Below are 15,133 nucleotides of genomic sequence, written 5' to 3' on the forward strand. Positions count from 1 at the left end.
CTATTGCAAATAAGAGGGTATCAATGTTGACAGCTTATTTTAATGAGAACCAGTCCTGATTATCTCATACTGGTGATAATTTAAATCCTGGACAGATGCAGATGTGCTTGTTATGTGGAACTGTCATTTTCTTCTACTGCTAAGTTAACATACTAGTTCACATACGTTTTAAATACTCTTAGGCTTGTGATAAACACAATGGGCTCAATTCTCCATCACTCTGCATCTTATGCAGACAGACAGTTACGCCAATGCACAATGTGTGTAGGACTCTACTGAAACAGAATGGGAGCATTTTATCCACACTTTAAGTCTCTGTTGCCTTGCAGCAGAGCAGACCCCATGTCACAGAGATACATTTGCTCAGAGAGGTGATATGAGGGACTCAAGAATCTGCTCTTTCCATACCTCCAGCCCCACCCCTGACTAATTACACAAAAATGCTCTCAAACAAGTAGGAAGGCAACTCAGTGAAAGCAAACCCATCAAGTGCTCTTCCTTAGAACACTTTGCTGATACACTCTGTTCCTAAACGATATCCTCCAGGTGTTGATAATAATACTGTTTAACTTGCATCCTTTGAAGTGTGGGAAAGGACCTTGGGGAGGTGGGGGAGGGCTGAGATCTCCTCCTCAGGTACATTTTTGAAAACACCTGCCACTAGGTGCAATTTGGGGCACTGCAAAGACAAAATATTTGCTCTTCAAACATTTTTGAAGCCTTAGGGATAAGTCATCCACAGCAGGACTGGTTTAGCAGATTGCAGAGAGACTTAGCTCCATCAGGATAGGGGAAAATCAAGAAAACTGTCCTTTCAGTTGGTGGTAGAATTTTAACAAGTGGCTCCCAGGAGTCCTGCCCACAAATACTCACCAGCACATCGCTGTGATACCTTGGCATCTGACTGTTCATAATGCACTTTATTTTTTCCTTTGTACAAAAAACAAATATAAAATTTAAATCCAATACAAAGTGAATACTAGCAATGACAAGTTTACATTACAGTAAAATAGGATGTCAATGCAAATGTGTTATCTATCAAGACATTAGTTCTTTAAAACTTTACCTCAGTGGTACATGCATTATATAAAATAAACTGCTAGAGAGTTCCACAAAAGATACCCAATCATCAAGCCATTCAAGGGCAAAAATAGTATTGAAGGGACATCTACAAACCCAAAGACATTTTCCACAGAAAAAAAAAATCAATGCTAACAGAAATGGTTTGTTTAGTCATGGTCTTGTTAAAACCCTCCCACAAAAGCTATGCATACAATTCTTAGGACAGAAAAAGCTCAGTAAGTTTGTTAGCATAGGCAACCGTTCAGTAGTTTCAAAGAATCTTTCAGACATTTTGAAAAGGTATCGTAGTTTTCAATTTGTATTTTCCCATAAAATCAGAACTACATTGACTCCTTTTTCAAAATCTAGTCACAGCTGGCTAAAAACTAGTTCTTGAGTGAAGTGAAAGAGTAGTGTACAAAAATATTTAACGGAACTAGCGAGGATGTATCAAATGAGTCTCTACTTTGCTTCTTAAGGAAAACCTTTTCCATACTCAAGGTTTGTTTATTTGTCCCATAAACAAGACTGCACCTGAGGGATAAAATAAAGACCAATATTACTACATATATCCAATTTATAAGTATTGTAGAGCATTCACTGAAAAATACAACATTTACAGAATGTGTTCAAATAAAATCTAGGTAAGAAGGCTGTTTCACACTCCATGAGCTTGCTTTGTTTTGGTTAGGGGAATTGTAAATTAACAAACTATTTGTTTTTAGGTGAGTTTGGAGTGTATACAAATATAGAGTCTCCCAAGGACCCTCCCATACACTTTAAGGTCAGAAGGGATCATCATGATCATCTAGTCTAGTCTGATCTCATGTGGAGTAGGTTTTCCAGTTCTTCTGCTTTATTTTAAACGGAGTTAAAAGCACAATACAGAAGCATACCGTATTTTGTATTTGTTTTAGTAACACCTACTGACAGCTTCAAGCTTTCCCACCTACAAATTACAGTTTGCACATAGCCATTATACTGTATGAACTCAACTTACATGCAAAATAATACAAACATTGCTTACCTGTAGGATTGTGCCGGATGAAAAATACAAATGGTCTGTCTACTATAAACCAAGGAGGGGAGGACCTGGCTATTAAAATTGCAGCTTCCAAAGAAAGTGAAAGAAGAGGAAAAATAGGATGGAAAATTAAACAAGTCAAACATGATCACACTATAAACAGTGCAAATATGAAGCATCAAACAGATGATTTCCATTAGATATTTGTCTGCTCCTTTAGGCATTCCATTTCACCAACATGCATCAGTTTATCAATTGTTTTATATTACCAGTGGCAGCCTGGGTCAGCCACAGGAGGCCATTTTATCCAATGCTATCTATTGCAAATTAGCCTTCTTATATTGCTCACCAGAACCACACAATCCATAAAAAAAAGGGACGAACTAATAATGAACATCAAAATTCAAGATTGTTCCCCTACAGCAAAACTCAGGTGCCATCTTAGAGTAGCGTTGCATAAATGCGTGCCTCTGGAACAGCACAAGGAGGCGTATTAGGAGCCAAGGATTTGGCCACTAGATTTTACACTTGATGCGGTTTTTACACTTGATGTAGCCAGCGGAGTAAAGAGACATGTTTACAATTTGTGGAAGGCTATGTTTAACTAATTCTATATTGACCCAAAATTCACTTAACACCCCCCCTCCAAAAACTCAATGGTAAAATTCATTTGATTTTTTTACTGTCCTTTCTGAGTATGCGCTTCTGCTGAAGTGATCTCAATTTAAGCGCTCACAAAAGATTTCCTATTTCTGATAAAATCGAATTAATTTGTTTTAGCATAGTTACTTTTAATTAAGGATTAAATTAAACCAGGGAGAGAGAGAGAGAGAGAACTACTTACTTGTTGCTGCAGAAGCTTTGGTTCCATCTTCACTAACTTCAATTTTTGCTTTTTGTAAAATATGAGATACATGAAGGCTTTCCGTTCCTGTGTGACCAAAACAAGAACAGCACTTGTGTCAACATGCAGTTATACATTTGTTATACTGTACGTAAAGCTGACTGGGACCGAGGGGGTCAGAGGGTGGGAGGAGGATCAGGGGTCTGAGTAGGAGGGTCAGGGGTGCAGGCTCCTGGCGGCACTTACCTCAATCAGCTCCTGGAAGCAGCAGCAGCATGTCCGCCCTCCAGCTCCTATGTGGAGGCGCAGCTAGGTGGCTCTGTGCACTGCCCTGTCTGCAGGCACTGCCCCTGCAGCTCCCATTGACCGCAGTTCCTGGCCAATAGGAGCTGCAGAGCTGGCGCTTGGTGCGGGGACAGCATGCTGAGCCTCCTGGCTGCCCCTACACATAGGGGCTGGAGTGGGGACATGCCGTTGCTTCGGGGAGCTGCACAGAACTACACCTTAGCCCCGCTGCACCGCCCACTGGACTTTTATTAGCCCAGTCAGCAGTGCTGACCGGAGCAGCCAGGGTCCCTTTTCGACTGGGTGTTCTGGTCAAAAACCAGACACCTGACAATCCTAGCAAAGATTGAAATCACTGTGGAAGCAAGAGGACTTTGTTCTATTGTTGTTACGATGCAGTTGCTGGATCTGACCACTACAGAAGCAGTGAATCTGATGACACCAAGCAGAGAAAGCAAACAATATGCTGCATGTAAAGGAATGGATTAGCTGGACTTCTGCATGACTGTTTCTTATAACACCATAGTAGATCAGTTGTTAAATTGAGAAGTATTAACACAGGCACAATGTTGCTATTAGTTAACACAAACGTTGGCCAAAGCACAGAAAAAATTCATATTAGCACCCTAACACACTAAGCAAGTCAGCTATGGCATTTGTGTATACATGCCATTGCGTTGTTTGCACATGCATGTGTATATATTAAAACAAACACATGGTGATGGACAATGTCCAAAGTCAGAATCTATTGCCCTGGCTTTATTTAGTGATGCAGGAATCAGTGGCACAATTCACTCACTGCTTAAGTGCATTATGTTTATGATGACAGTAATAAAATAAACAGGATAGAAAATGTCTAGGTGACTAGGGGACATATTTTACCCCAAAGAAGATGCAATACAAATCATTTAAAAAAAAAAAACAAAAAAAAAACAAAAAAAAAAACACTACTGGTATCCTTAAATGCTATGCTTATTTGGTGGTTTTAAAGGTAAAACTGAAAATTTGTAATCAGAGAGTAATTTTTTCTTAAATACAGAAATTATAGCAACACGTAACCAGGAATGCAATTTAAATTCATCCTGAGTGTCTTAAAAACTGTTAAAGTAGAACACCTTGCTTCCAATAAAATAACGGAACAAGGGCTGACAATCGCAGTAAACTCACGTGATTAACTCAAAACAAATTAACTCAATTTAAAAAATTAATCGTGATTAATCAGTTTTACTTGCACTGCTAAACAATACCAATATACATTATAAATATTTGTTTCTACATTTTCAAATATATTGATTTCAATTACAACAGAATACAAAGTGTATAGTGCTCACTTTATATTATTTTTATTACAAATATTTTCACTGTAAAAAAAACAAACAAAAGAAATAATATTTTTCAGTTCACCTCATACAAGTACTGTAGTGCAATCTCTATCATGAAAGTGCTACTTACGAATGTAGAATTTTATTTATTTATTTTTTTTAACATAACTGCACTCAAAAACCATATAAAACTTTACAGCCTACAAGTCCATTCAGTCCTACCTCTTGTTCAGCCAATCGCTAAGACAAACAAGTTTGCTTACATTTACGGGAGATAATGCTGCCCACTACTGATTTAAAATGTCACCTGAAAGTGAGACCACGCATTCACATGGCACTGTTGTGGCCAGCATTACAAGGTATTTATGTGCCAGATATGGTATACATTTGTATGCCCTTTCATGCTTTGACTTGTAGATTGCACTTTTATTACAGTGCAAATATTTGTAATAAAAATAATAATGTAAAGTGAGCACTTTGTATTCTGTGTTGTAACAAAACATCCAAAAATATTTATAATAAATTTCAATTGATATTCTGTTAATGTTTAACAGTGTGATTAAAACTGCAATTAATCGCGACTAATTTTTTTAATCGTTTGATAGCCCTAAAAAGGAACTTAATCTCTTATTTCAAGTGGAGAAGTGTATATGAGATATAAATGAGTTGTGTTAACAAGCGAGGTCTTTTTGTTTTGGATGGGTTTTTTTGGAGTAACTAATCAGAAGTCTGATGGGGACATAAAATTCATAGACACAAGACATCCAGTTTTCTTTTAGAAATCAGTGCTCCATTGTCAGAAAGAGGAAAACGTTTATCGATCAGTTATGCAGTTCAATGACCGTTCCATTTTTACTCAGCATTACCATCAATTTGGCAGACATCCTTCCGCTCTCTCAAATCCATTGATGTAAAGTTTATAAAACATATAAATTGTAAAAGAACAAGTGCCTCAATTACATCTTCCATTATGGTCTCATCCAACATGATTTTTTTTTTGCAAGCCAAAAGGAAAAATATTGAAGAATATGTAAGACTGTTACTGTGAAAATGCCTCATGACATTTTATTGGTTAACCATATGGTTAACTTTTTGTGGTTAATTTAGAAGTTTTCCTTTTGATGGAATAGTTTCAAAGCAGCAGGTTGTTTTAATAATTGCAATTGTAAAACAGTAGTTCTACAAAATGTGAACAAAAACCAGAAGAAGAATTTAAACAAGATAACCTACTTGTTATTTTTGCAAAGTTTGCCTTTGACTGCTCAAACATATCTGTAATGCCAAGTACTTTCAGAGGCTCCTTTAAATCTGTTTCTGCTACTGCTGTGAACCTGATTGAAGCATATAAAATAGAAAAAACATCAGAATTACGACTAAAAGTTACTTTAAGTGCTGAGAAGGACTACAGAAGAATTCCTTATTTTGGGGATTGAGGGGAGAAGAGACTGGAAGATATTAGTACTCACTTGGGTAAAATAACTTGCACTCTCTTTTGTATCATGGTTGTCATCCAGCTCTGTATTGTTTTTGTGCTGATGTGAGGAATGATGGCAGAGAGAGGGGTAGTGCTTTCTGTAGGCAGAGCAATCAACATACTGATGCTTTCGCCATGGTAAGGCAATTCAATTATGTTATACCACAAGTCATTTGGGGTACTTGTTGTGCCTAAGGAGAGGGAGAGAGAAAGAGAAGCCATAATTCTCAAACAGTTAAAAGCCTTCAACCTCTGATATTAGAAGCAGTAGTGAGTAAAAATGTTAAACCTATTGGCAAAGCTATACTATTTTAACTGTAAAGTCTCGATATCACAGTTGGATTGCCATCTTCCAGTAGAGTTCACTTACATAACAAGCAGGAGCAGGGCCGGCTCTAACTTTTTTGCCACCCCAGGCAAAAAAAGAAGAGCGCCGCCCTGCCGTAACCCCCCCGCGAGTGCCGCCAAAATCCCCGCCCCCCTCCGAGCACTACGCCGCCCAAAGCCCCGCCCCCCTCCGAGCACTACGCCGCCCAAAGCCCCGCCCCCCTCCGAGCACCGCGCCGCCCAAAGCCCCGCCCCCCCCTCAGAGCACCGCCCGGCCCAAAGCCCCGCCCCCCCTCAGAGCACCGCGCCGCCCGAAGCCCCCGCCCCCTCCGAGCAGCACGCCGCCCAAAGCCCCCCGCCCCCCCTCCGAGCACCGCGCCGCCTGAAGCCCCCGCCCCCCCGAGCGCCACGCCGCCCCCAGGTGCCGCCCCAAGCACGTGCTTGGTCAGCTGGTGCCTGGAGCCGGCCCTGAGCAGGAGTCTATATAAATGTTACATTTTGATAATGCAATGCAGATAGCGGGGGGGAAAAAAAAAAAAATCTACTCTATGGCATCTCAGATTCATTTCTACAAGTTACATGAATATTACTTGGTGGGTTGTTGGAGTTCCTTTGAAAATATAAAATAGCCATGCTGCAGACTGCTTCAGAGTGTCATCAGCATCTATTGAAACAGTAGGGGGTGGGAGACATGATGGAAATAACAAAAGACCGTCCAAAAGAGAGCAAGAGATTCCTTTTGTAAAACAGACTCTTTTCCTCTAAGGACTATGGTACACTGGGGATCAGAAATGGTCTTTAACAGTCTCTGCAAACTGCCACACCATCTGCCTTTAAACCCCACTGAATCTTGTGCTGCTTCTAAACTGAGTAAAAGAGCCTACTGCTACAATTCACCAAGGGGACTCCCCTGGAAACAGTAAGGTAGGCAAGTAAAGGAGACAGGCAACTATAAGAACAGAGGGCAGCAAAATAGAAGAGCTTAAGAACTTCGATACTGCCCTGGAAAGGACTGCCAGCCGTTTGTAAGCACATGATGAACAACAGATTGTAGCAGGCCATTAGCTATCTGTAATGTGCTGGACCATATTCAGTGGGTAAAGAAACATGGGGCCTCATCCAAAAGCCACTAAAGTCAATAGGGGTCTTTCCATTATTTTTAAAAGATGCAAAATCCTATTAGTGTTTTAAAAAAAGACAGTTTTCAGTATGAGAACATTCAAAGGATTATTGGATTTTTTTGTCCCATGTGATGCTACTTTAGCAGCAGTTTATTGTGGCTAGACATAAATCCAATGGTGGAAACTTCTGCTGCAAGTGACCGTGGTGCATCCTATAAAATAGATTTCAGCCATACTGAATAAAACTTCCCAGCATAAACACCTACATCCAAATTATTTATTTATTTATTTTATTTAAATTATGCTAGTATTCAAACTGCTGCTGGTAATCAACCAGGGGGGACCATAACTATTCTAGTTAAAGACCATAATTACATCAGTAGCATATATTACATGAGGTTTCCATACCACTTGGAAACAAACAAACAAAACCAGACTATCTTCTTGCTTGTTCTGTTATGGGATAGGAGGATATGAAACTGAAAGTACTATGGAAAAAGACTAACAGGGCTAATGAAAAGCACAACAGGCTTGTTTACCAGTTGGAAAAGAAAGTAGAAAAAAAAATCTAGCTACTTTAATGGATCTTGATCAATAAAAATTATATATGGAGACAGAGTAAAAAGAAAATAAGTGGTCAAAAAGGCAAAGGGAGCTGAAAGCCATTTTATATGTTCCAGGACACCATTTCTCTGGGAAATGGACGAAAGTCTTCCTTATTTTATTGTTAACAGAAAAAAAGGAAGAAGTTAACCAATTAAGTTAATCACAAGCTTGTTTGACAATAATGTCTCTTTTCACAAAAAGGAAGCAATAAAAAGACACCCTGAAATTTATTCAAGAGTAAAGAGATTTGCACAAATAGCTCCAATTGCTGGTAAAGCATTACACACCATTATAGGCTCCAGCCAGCTCAGCTCATGCTAAAATTCTCAAAAGCCCCCTTTAACTATCAAGACACTAATTGGTGCTCTAACAAACATCCCAGGTGTCAGTCATGGAGGATTTCAGCTAGCAGTTTATCTACAAATGTCCCATGTCACAGGATTGCATTGCAACTTGAAGATCCATTAGCAATCTGAGAGTCTCTCTTATGTCTAATTACTAGCATTTTATTTTGAAAGCTAATTATTTTCTTTACTTTTCTGGAGACACAGTGGAGGCTGATAGACTCTAATAGGTTTGTTTCCTAATCAAAGAGATTATTTTTTGTGACGGGGAATCCCTTATGAACTAGAATTCTTACTATCATCAGCTGGGTGGACAGCATGCTGCCTATATATCTAGCTGAAAAGCACTTATTTGTAAGACTATGAAGGAAACTCTTCCCTCAGTGTTATGGTCTAGGCATTTAGATTCTGTTTTAACATGGTCTTGAGTGGACAGTCCCTTTATAGGGCTGCTAACTTTGTAATATTTAAAAACCAGACACACCAGTAGGAGTGCCAGAACCTCCCCCGCCCCACCTCTTCTCCCCAAGGCTCTCCCGCATTCACTCTTCTTCCCACATCTCCCCATCATTTGCTGCTTTCCCCCCCCCCCTTACCTCCTGCTCCCTCTTCCCAGATCAGGAGGGACTCGCAGAGGCGGGGCTGGGAACTGCAGCCATCCGATGCAGGTCGGAGGCAGCCCCAGCTGAGCAGGGGTTGGCACAGGTAATGACCCAGTGCCTCCCCCACCCTCTGTAACTGGACTTTGGGTGGCCAGGCAGTACTGCTGACTGGACACCCAGTCAAGTCCCTTTTTCAACTGGACTTTCCAGTCAAAAACCAGGCAGCTGGCTACCCTAATTGAATAGGGTCCCTCTTCCCACTCCATCCTTTTTTCAGTTAATATCATGGCTTTTTAGACAAGTGCCAAAAGAACAAGTTTCATTAATTTGAGCATTGGCCTGCTAAACCCAGGGTTGTGAATTCAATCCTTGAGGGGGCCATTTAGGGAACTGGGGTAAAAATCTGTCTGGGGATTGGTCCTGCTTTGAGCAGGGGGTTGGATTAGATGACCTCTTGAGGTCCCTTCCAACCCTGATATTCTATGATTAAACCAGACTTAAAGGAGTCTCTCAGATGAGAAGAGCTGATCTATCTGCACAGATCACAAGGTGCCAGAGATTGATATTTGGAACAGAGTCACTACACAGCAGCAACATCTCACTACACTTCCCACTCTGCATCAAAATCCACATCTGCCAGCCCAAATTGATGAGGGATTTCTGTTCCAGAAAATTAACCTTGTTAGCAGAGCCCTGCAGCCTTAAGACTGCTTGCCTGAAATCAGCTCATTACAGAGATGGTAGAAGGGAGCCGTTAGCTTACCTCTTTTTCCAGCTCACCTCCTTTTCCAGTTCAACTAAAGAAAATGTTTTCTGTCTGATTAGCTCCTTTACATTAGGCTTGCAGTTCTCAAACTAGTGGTGCGCAGACAGTCTGGTGATTACATGTTGCCAGGTTCCCTCATTCACAATGGCTAAATTACATTTAAAAACAGCAACACACACTTTACTTTCCCATACGACGTTTCCATGCAAACAGTTGCTGTAGTTGCCATAGAATGCTGTGATCTTCAGAGCTACAAATGGGAGTGGAGGTGTCTACAAGATGTTTTTGCTCTAACATGCTTCTCACACTACTAAGAAATCTGAGAACCTGTGCATTCAACTGTATTAAGATACCTAACCTGAAATAGGAGTTTCAATTCCACAACAGGAAACTTAATACTTTCCATCTAAAGGCCTTGAAAATAATGGCCTTGGTTCCAATCACAGTTATGACAATGTAATAAAAAAGAGTTACTCCCTATTTACACCAGATTCAGACCCTATGAATTTTAGGGCAATATAAGAATGGTAAGCAAGACCTGACCATGATGTGTGGTCCTTTGCTGAAGTATAGATCCTAAATATTTCAATACGTGATTTTCATTCACATCCCTCAAGTTTTATCTGTCTAAAACATTTAATTTTTGCTTTAATGTGTAAAGATTTTCAGGACATGGCCAAGGTACAAAATAGTTTCATATTTTTTAAACCACAGAGTGATCGATTTGTAAGCTCCTATGTTGGCTAAACTAGCACATTTTTAACACTGATCACTTACAACAGAAAAAATTGAGGCAATAAATTTATGTTTGCCCTCTTGGCTAGCTGGTGGTACATTCCTTTACCAGTAACATCATTTTTTTCAGATTTATTTCTAAATTTATTCCTTGTAATGGTGTTTAGTGCATATGAAAGCAAGTTACAAATAGCACTTGTCTAATCTTAGAACACAGGCAGAAAACATGCACACACTCTTCTAAAAATGCTGCCAATGCATTGTGAGCCTGACCAGCAAAACCCATTTCAGTACTGAACTCTTGAGTAGAGGCTGCCAGTCACGTGGACTTCTGTTCTGGTTTTGTGACAGGCACAAATAGAAATTAGGCTGAACCCAGTGAACTCCTTTTCACTTGCAACTCAATTCAGAATTTAAATGCTGGACTCCAGAGGTAAACAACTAGTATACTAACCCTGAGCTACTCAGCCCCTTGATTCAATGGTTATTGTCTGCAAAACTGTTTCCAGCCGTCTACTACTTCAGAATCTAAAGTGAATTTAAGCATACTTTGTGTACACTTCTTATGGCCTGCTATTAAAGAAAGAACTCTGTATTTTAATTTTTATTTGCTGATTTTTAAAGCATATTCTTTCCCACAATATATGGGTAAAATACAATATAAAAACAAAGTAATTCTAAGTTTTTCTACTTTAGATAGGTTTTTGATTAAGGACAGAACACATTTTATTTCTTCTTACCTATTTGGCCAAAGGTTTTGAACAGGAGCATCTAAAACAATGCACCTAAATAAAAGTCACCCGATTTCCAGAGGTGCTGACTATTCACAGTTCTCAATGTTTCATCCAGATTAGATACGAGTTCGAAAAGTTTTCCCACTTAACAGTACCTTTCAACACAAATATCTACTCATAAACAGGAATGCTATGTATCCCCCCCCACAATCCACACATTAACCGTCTTTGCCTACGTTTTGAAAGGAGTACAGTGCAAAAAGTTTTGAGTTTCATTTACAAGAAACTAGCTCTTGAGCTTACCACAGCGGAACAGAGACAACTGGGCCAGCATAGGTACTTGGTAAGTCTTCCCATCAGCTCCATTAAATGTGCGTTTCTTTGTATTTTCAGGTTGAAAACGTGATTTCCATAAACCCTTGAAATACACCGCATTTACCAGCACTAGCCTGGTCAAAGCACCATCAATAATGTCTGGAGATAAGAGATTATCAATCATACCTGAAAATAAAATAAAAAAGGAAGGGGGGAAATTGAGCTTTTTCTGTTGCAATGTAAGCCAGCTGGTCATGATGAAACAAAAGAGCCAATGTACTTTGTAATTCACTAGGTAGCATTCATTCTGAATTGGAGCAAAGATGGCTGCTAACTCCAGCCTGAAGAATTATGGCTCTGCTCATTTCAGGGCCCGCTGACATCAGTGGAGTCATTTTACTGAGTACAGTGGCAGCTGTATTAGGACCTTAGTCTTCACTAGTGAGGGAACACTCTAGAACCCATCTAAGAGCTGTGCTCAGGCAGGGCCTTATTTAGCAATGTTTGTGGTGTTTAGTTTAGTAAACAATTAAGGCTGAATCAGCCACAGCCTGGAAATGAAAAGTTAAAAGGAAAAATCTCCAGCACTTGTTGCCACCCATACATTGCCTTCACCACAATCAATGACACTGCAAGCATCGCCAGGATGTCACTTTCATCTCCTAACAGATACCAAGATGCAATACAAGCTAATTATGCTGTAATGCAAAACCTGAACTCTGGCCTCAGCAATATGTGGATAATTTTGAATAGTGGGAGTGTTTGGTTTTACAGTTTTTCTTTGTTTATGAAAATAACATCACTGGAATTAGCTTCATGCAAGTGTCTCTTAAAGGACAATAGATACCATGCATCTCCAAGTAGTTAGACAAGGTGCACCCAAGTTAATTTATCCGTTGCGTATATATATATATATATATATATTTTTTTTTTTTTAAGATGAGATGATGCAGTGTCTTCCCACCACTTTTTAAAAACTTTACACCCCTCTCTCAACTTTAGTGTCTATAAGTGTTTAACTCAGTTACACAAAAAATTCAACAATACCTACCCCTTGTTTCATTTTTCACCCACTGGTTAATGGAATTGCATGCTGCATTTTGGTCCTCGAAATCCACAGTCTTGACACTGCACTGAAACACCTCTTTGTTTCTTGTAACAAAAGGCACTTCCATTTTAAAGCCACTCTTTGCAAACACTGCATTAGCAACTGTCACAATGTCTTTATTCTTCTTTGAGACTATGGCCTTGTTTATCTTCTTTAATACTTTACCGACTCCTAGTTAGAAATAACAGCAAATTTTATTTAGAAAGGAAAATGAAAGAAGTTTTAAAGGAGTTAACTTGTATCAATAATTACTGACATCCAAACACACACACACACACACACACACACACACTTTAACGTGATGGGGTAAAGAAAGAATACCAATGGCATTGACAGACATTCTTCAACACATCTGAGCAACAGGATCTCTGACTCATCTGAAGGACACTACTTTACAGTGAAGAATTTGGCTCTTTGTCTAATCCTTGTACTGTACATCCAAGTCCTGGTGTAGTATATTAATCAATAACTTTCTGGCATGGACAATATAGTTAAAATGTTTATTCTAGAATAGGTACAAACAAACAATCTAGATAAACTGTCATCCATTACACTAGAGAGCCACAACATAAATTAGGCTGCAATATCCTGACCCTATGTTGACATGTTTACAGCACTGCAACTTAACACGATACTACAATGTTATTTTGTGGGTGTGAGTCCTCATCTTCCCAGCAGCTACAACTGAATAAGGATATTCATTCTGGCCACTCAGAGTAGAAGGACCATAGGCACAGGAATAAGGGTAGTTCCCAAGAGGCAGAAGTCATGGGGGAAGGCGGGACTAAGACCATAAACTGAAAAACTAAGGTTGTCATTTTTGATCCCTCCATTCCATTCAGTAAGGAATAGGGTGGGATATAAAAAAGTTTTCTGGAAACTGTGTGCTAACCAAAAGAGAGAGACACCTTTGGAAAGTTTCTGGAACAAACTAAAATTAAATCTGAAGACTAGGCTACATTAGTAAGGAAATTCAGTATTAGACTCCAGCATCTAATTGGAAGTAGAGTATTTATCCAAGGATATCAACTATTAATAGGTTGCAATATGCTCCATAAAAGTCTCTAGTATATGAAAGTGTAGCCATGCCCTTAGAGCAGCACAGGAAAACTACTACATTTGTCACACCTCAGTTCTCCCTGTCATTAATGCTTCTAAACAAGACAAAAAAGGAGCTGAGAAGGGAAAAAAAGAAAGCAAAAGATTCAAAAACGACCATTTCGGCTCCATGTAGGAGAAGTCCTCAATAGTTGGGCCTACTGGTTAAATTACTGTGAATCCTTTAGTAAGAGAGATCACATGATGTCCGTGTGTTCACCGTCTTCAATATTATGGGCATATTCTTTTGGTGAGCATACCATAACAGATGTTTTCAAGCTAGTCTGTGGCCCACTAGTCGTCCACTGAACATTTGTTGGTGGTCTAGGGAGAGCTGGCTGCTCACATGGTACTGGCTCTCCTCCTTGCTTCCAGCTGCTAAATTGCATTAAAGGATAGCTAGAAATGCTTTAAATATTTCCCTAGAGTTACCTTTCCAAGTAAGCAACTTTTGTAGCTGTCACAGGGTTATTAGGCAATCATGAACAAGAGAAGAGGAGGTCCATGCAAACATAAAAAGAGGTGGTGGTCCATGAGAAACTTGATATTAAGATATGGGTCACTACAGAAAAGTTTGAGAACCTGTCTCATGTGTCTAGGATTGTTAGACTGACTAGTTCAAACCAAATAAATTCACTTAGTTTTAATGCTTCAAAATTCTTGCAGATAGCTATGTTTAGAAAACTCAGATGCTTTTAAAGTCAAGATTATTCCATAAAAGGATTTGAATCTTCAACATTTGGATATTTTACTAAGCAACAATAAATCATTTAGCTGTACCCTAAACAGAAAACTGTACAGCAAAGCAATTAAAGATGGGACAGTGTGTTATAGGAAACATCAACATCGCTCATTCTTTATAGGTCTGAAAATGTACTCACCTTTTGGAAGGTTTCACATTTCATAAACACAGATCCTTTAAGATTCTTTAAGTGCCAGCATTCTGTGCTGTTGTTAAGCCTCACTGGCATGCTAAGAAGCAGCAAGTATTCTCACCCTACTGTAGAGGAAAGGCACTGGTAGAGGAATAATAGGGATTCATGCCAATGTCAGGAATAGAGACTGAAAAAGGGGTGTTTGAATAGAAAAAAGGCCCGGGAAAGGCTAGAGAGTCTGAGATCTTGACAGAAGAAACTGAAGCAAAGCCAAAAACGCATCAAAAGATCCAAAAGAGAGCCCTCCAACTAAATGGGCTCGGGGGCCTATAAGAAACTAAATATAAAAATATTTTATTGCCCAATAATTTCTGAAATCTTGAATTAAAGGCTGTTTTAGTACAACAGGAATAGAGGCATTGCAATCTACCCATACTATGCTGGCACTGGACCTCAACTTTGTGCTGCAGAGATTATCTGTAAAGCTAAGA

The 15,133-nt window shown here is 39.4% G+C and overlaps 1 protein-coding gene across 1 annotated transcript in view; it reads right to left on the bottom strand.

The window, feature by feature from the left end:
- Positions 1–1,111: 1,111 nt before the first annotated feature.
- The window catches only part of SERPINE2 (serpin family E member 2), a 38,865-nt gene continuing 24,843 nt past the window's right edge, over positions 1,112–15,133 (bottom strand). Inside the window, exons 3-9 of the mRNA XM_024193201.2 lie at positions 12,613–12,840; positions 11,550–11,747; positions 6,004–6,202; positions 5,768–5,868; positions 2,931–3,017; positions 2,090–2,173; positions 1,112–1,596 (exon numbers count right to left, since the gene is read on the bottom strand). Coding sequence (XP_024048969.1) covers positions 1,559–1,596; positions 2,090–2,173; positions 2,931–3,017; positions 5,768–5,868; positions 6,004–6,202; positions 11,550–11,747; positions 12,613–12,840 — 935 coding nt within the window. The 3' untranslated portion in view covers positions 1,112–1,558. The remainder of the gene's footprint in view (positions 1,597–2,089; positions 2,174–2,930; positions 3,018–5,767; positions 5,869–6,003; positions 6,203–11,549; positions 11,748–12,612; positions 12,841–15,133) is intronic.

This window comes from Terrapene carolina, unplaced genomic scaffold, assembly GCF_002925995.2.
Source record: "Terrapene carolina triunguis isolate 2854851 unplaced genomic scaffold, T_m_triunguis-2.0 Scaffold88, whole genome shotgun sequence".
Taxonomy (NCBI): Eukaryota; Metazoa; Chordata; order Testudines; family Emydidae; genus Terrapene; species Terrapene triunguis.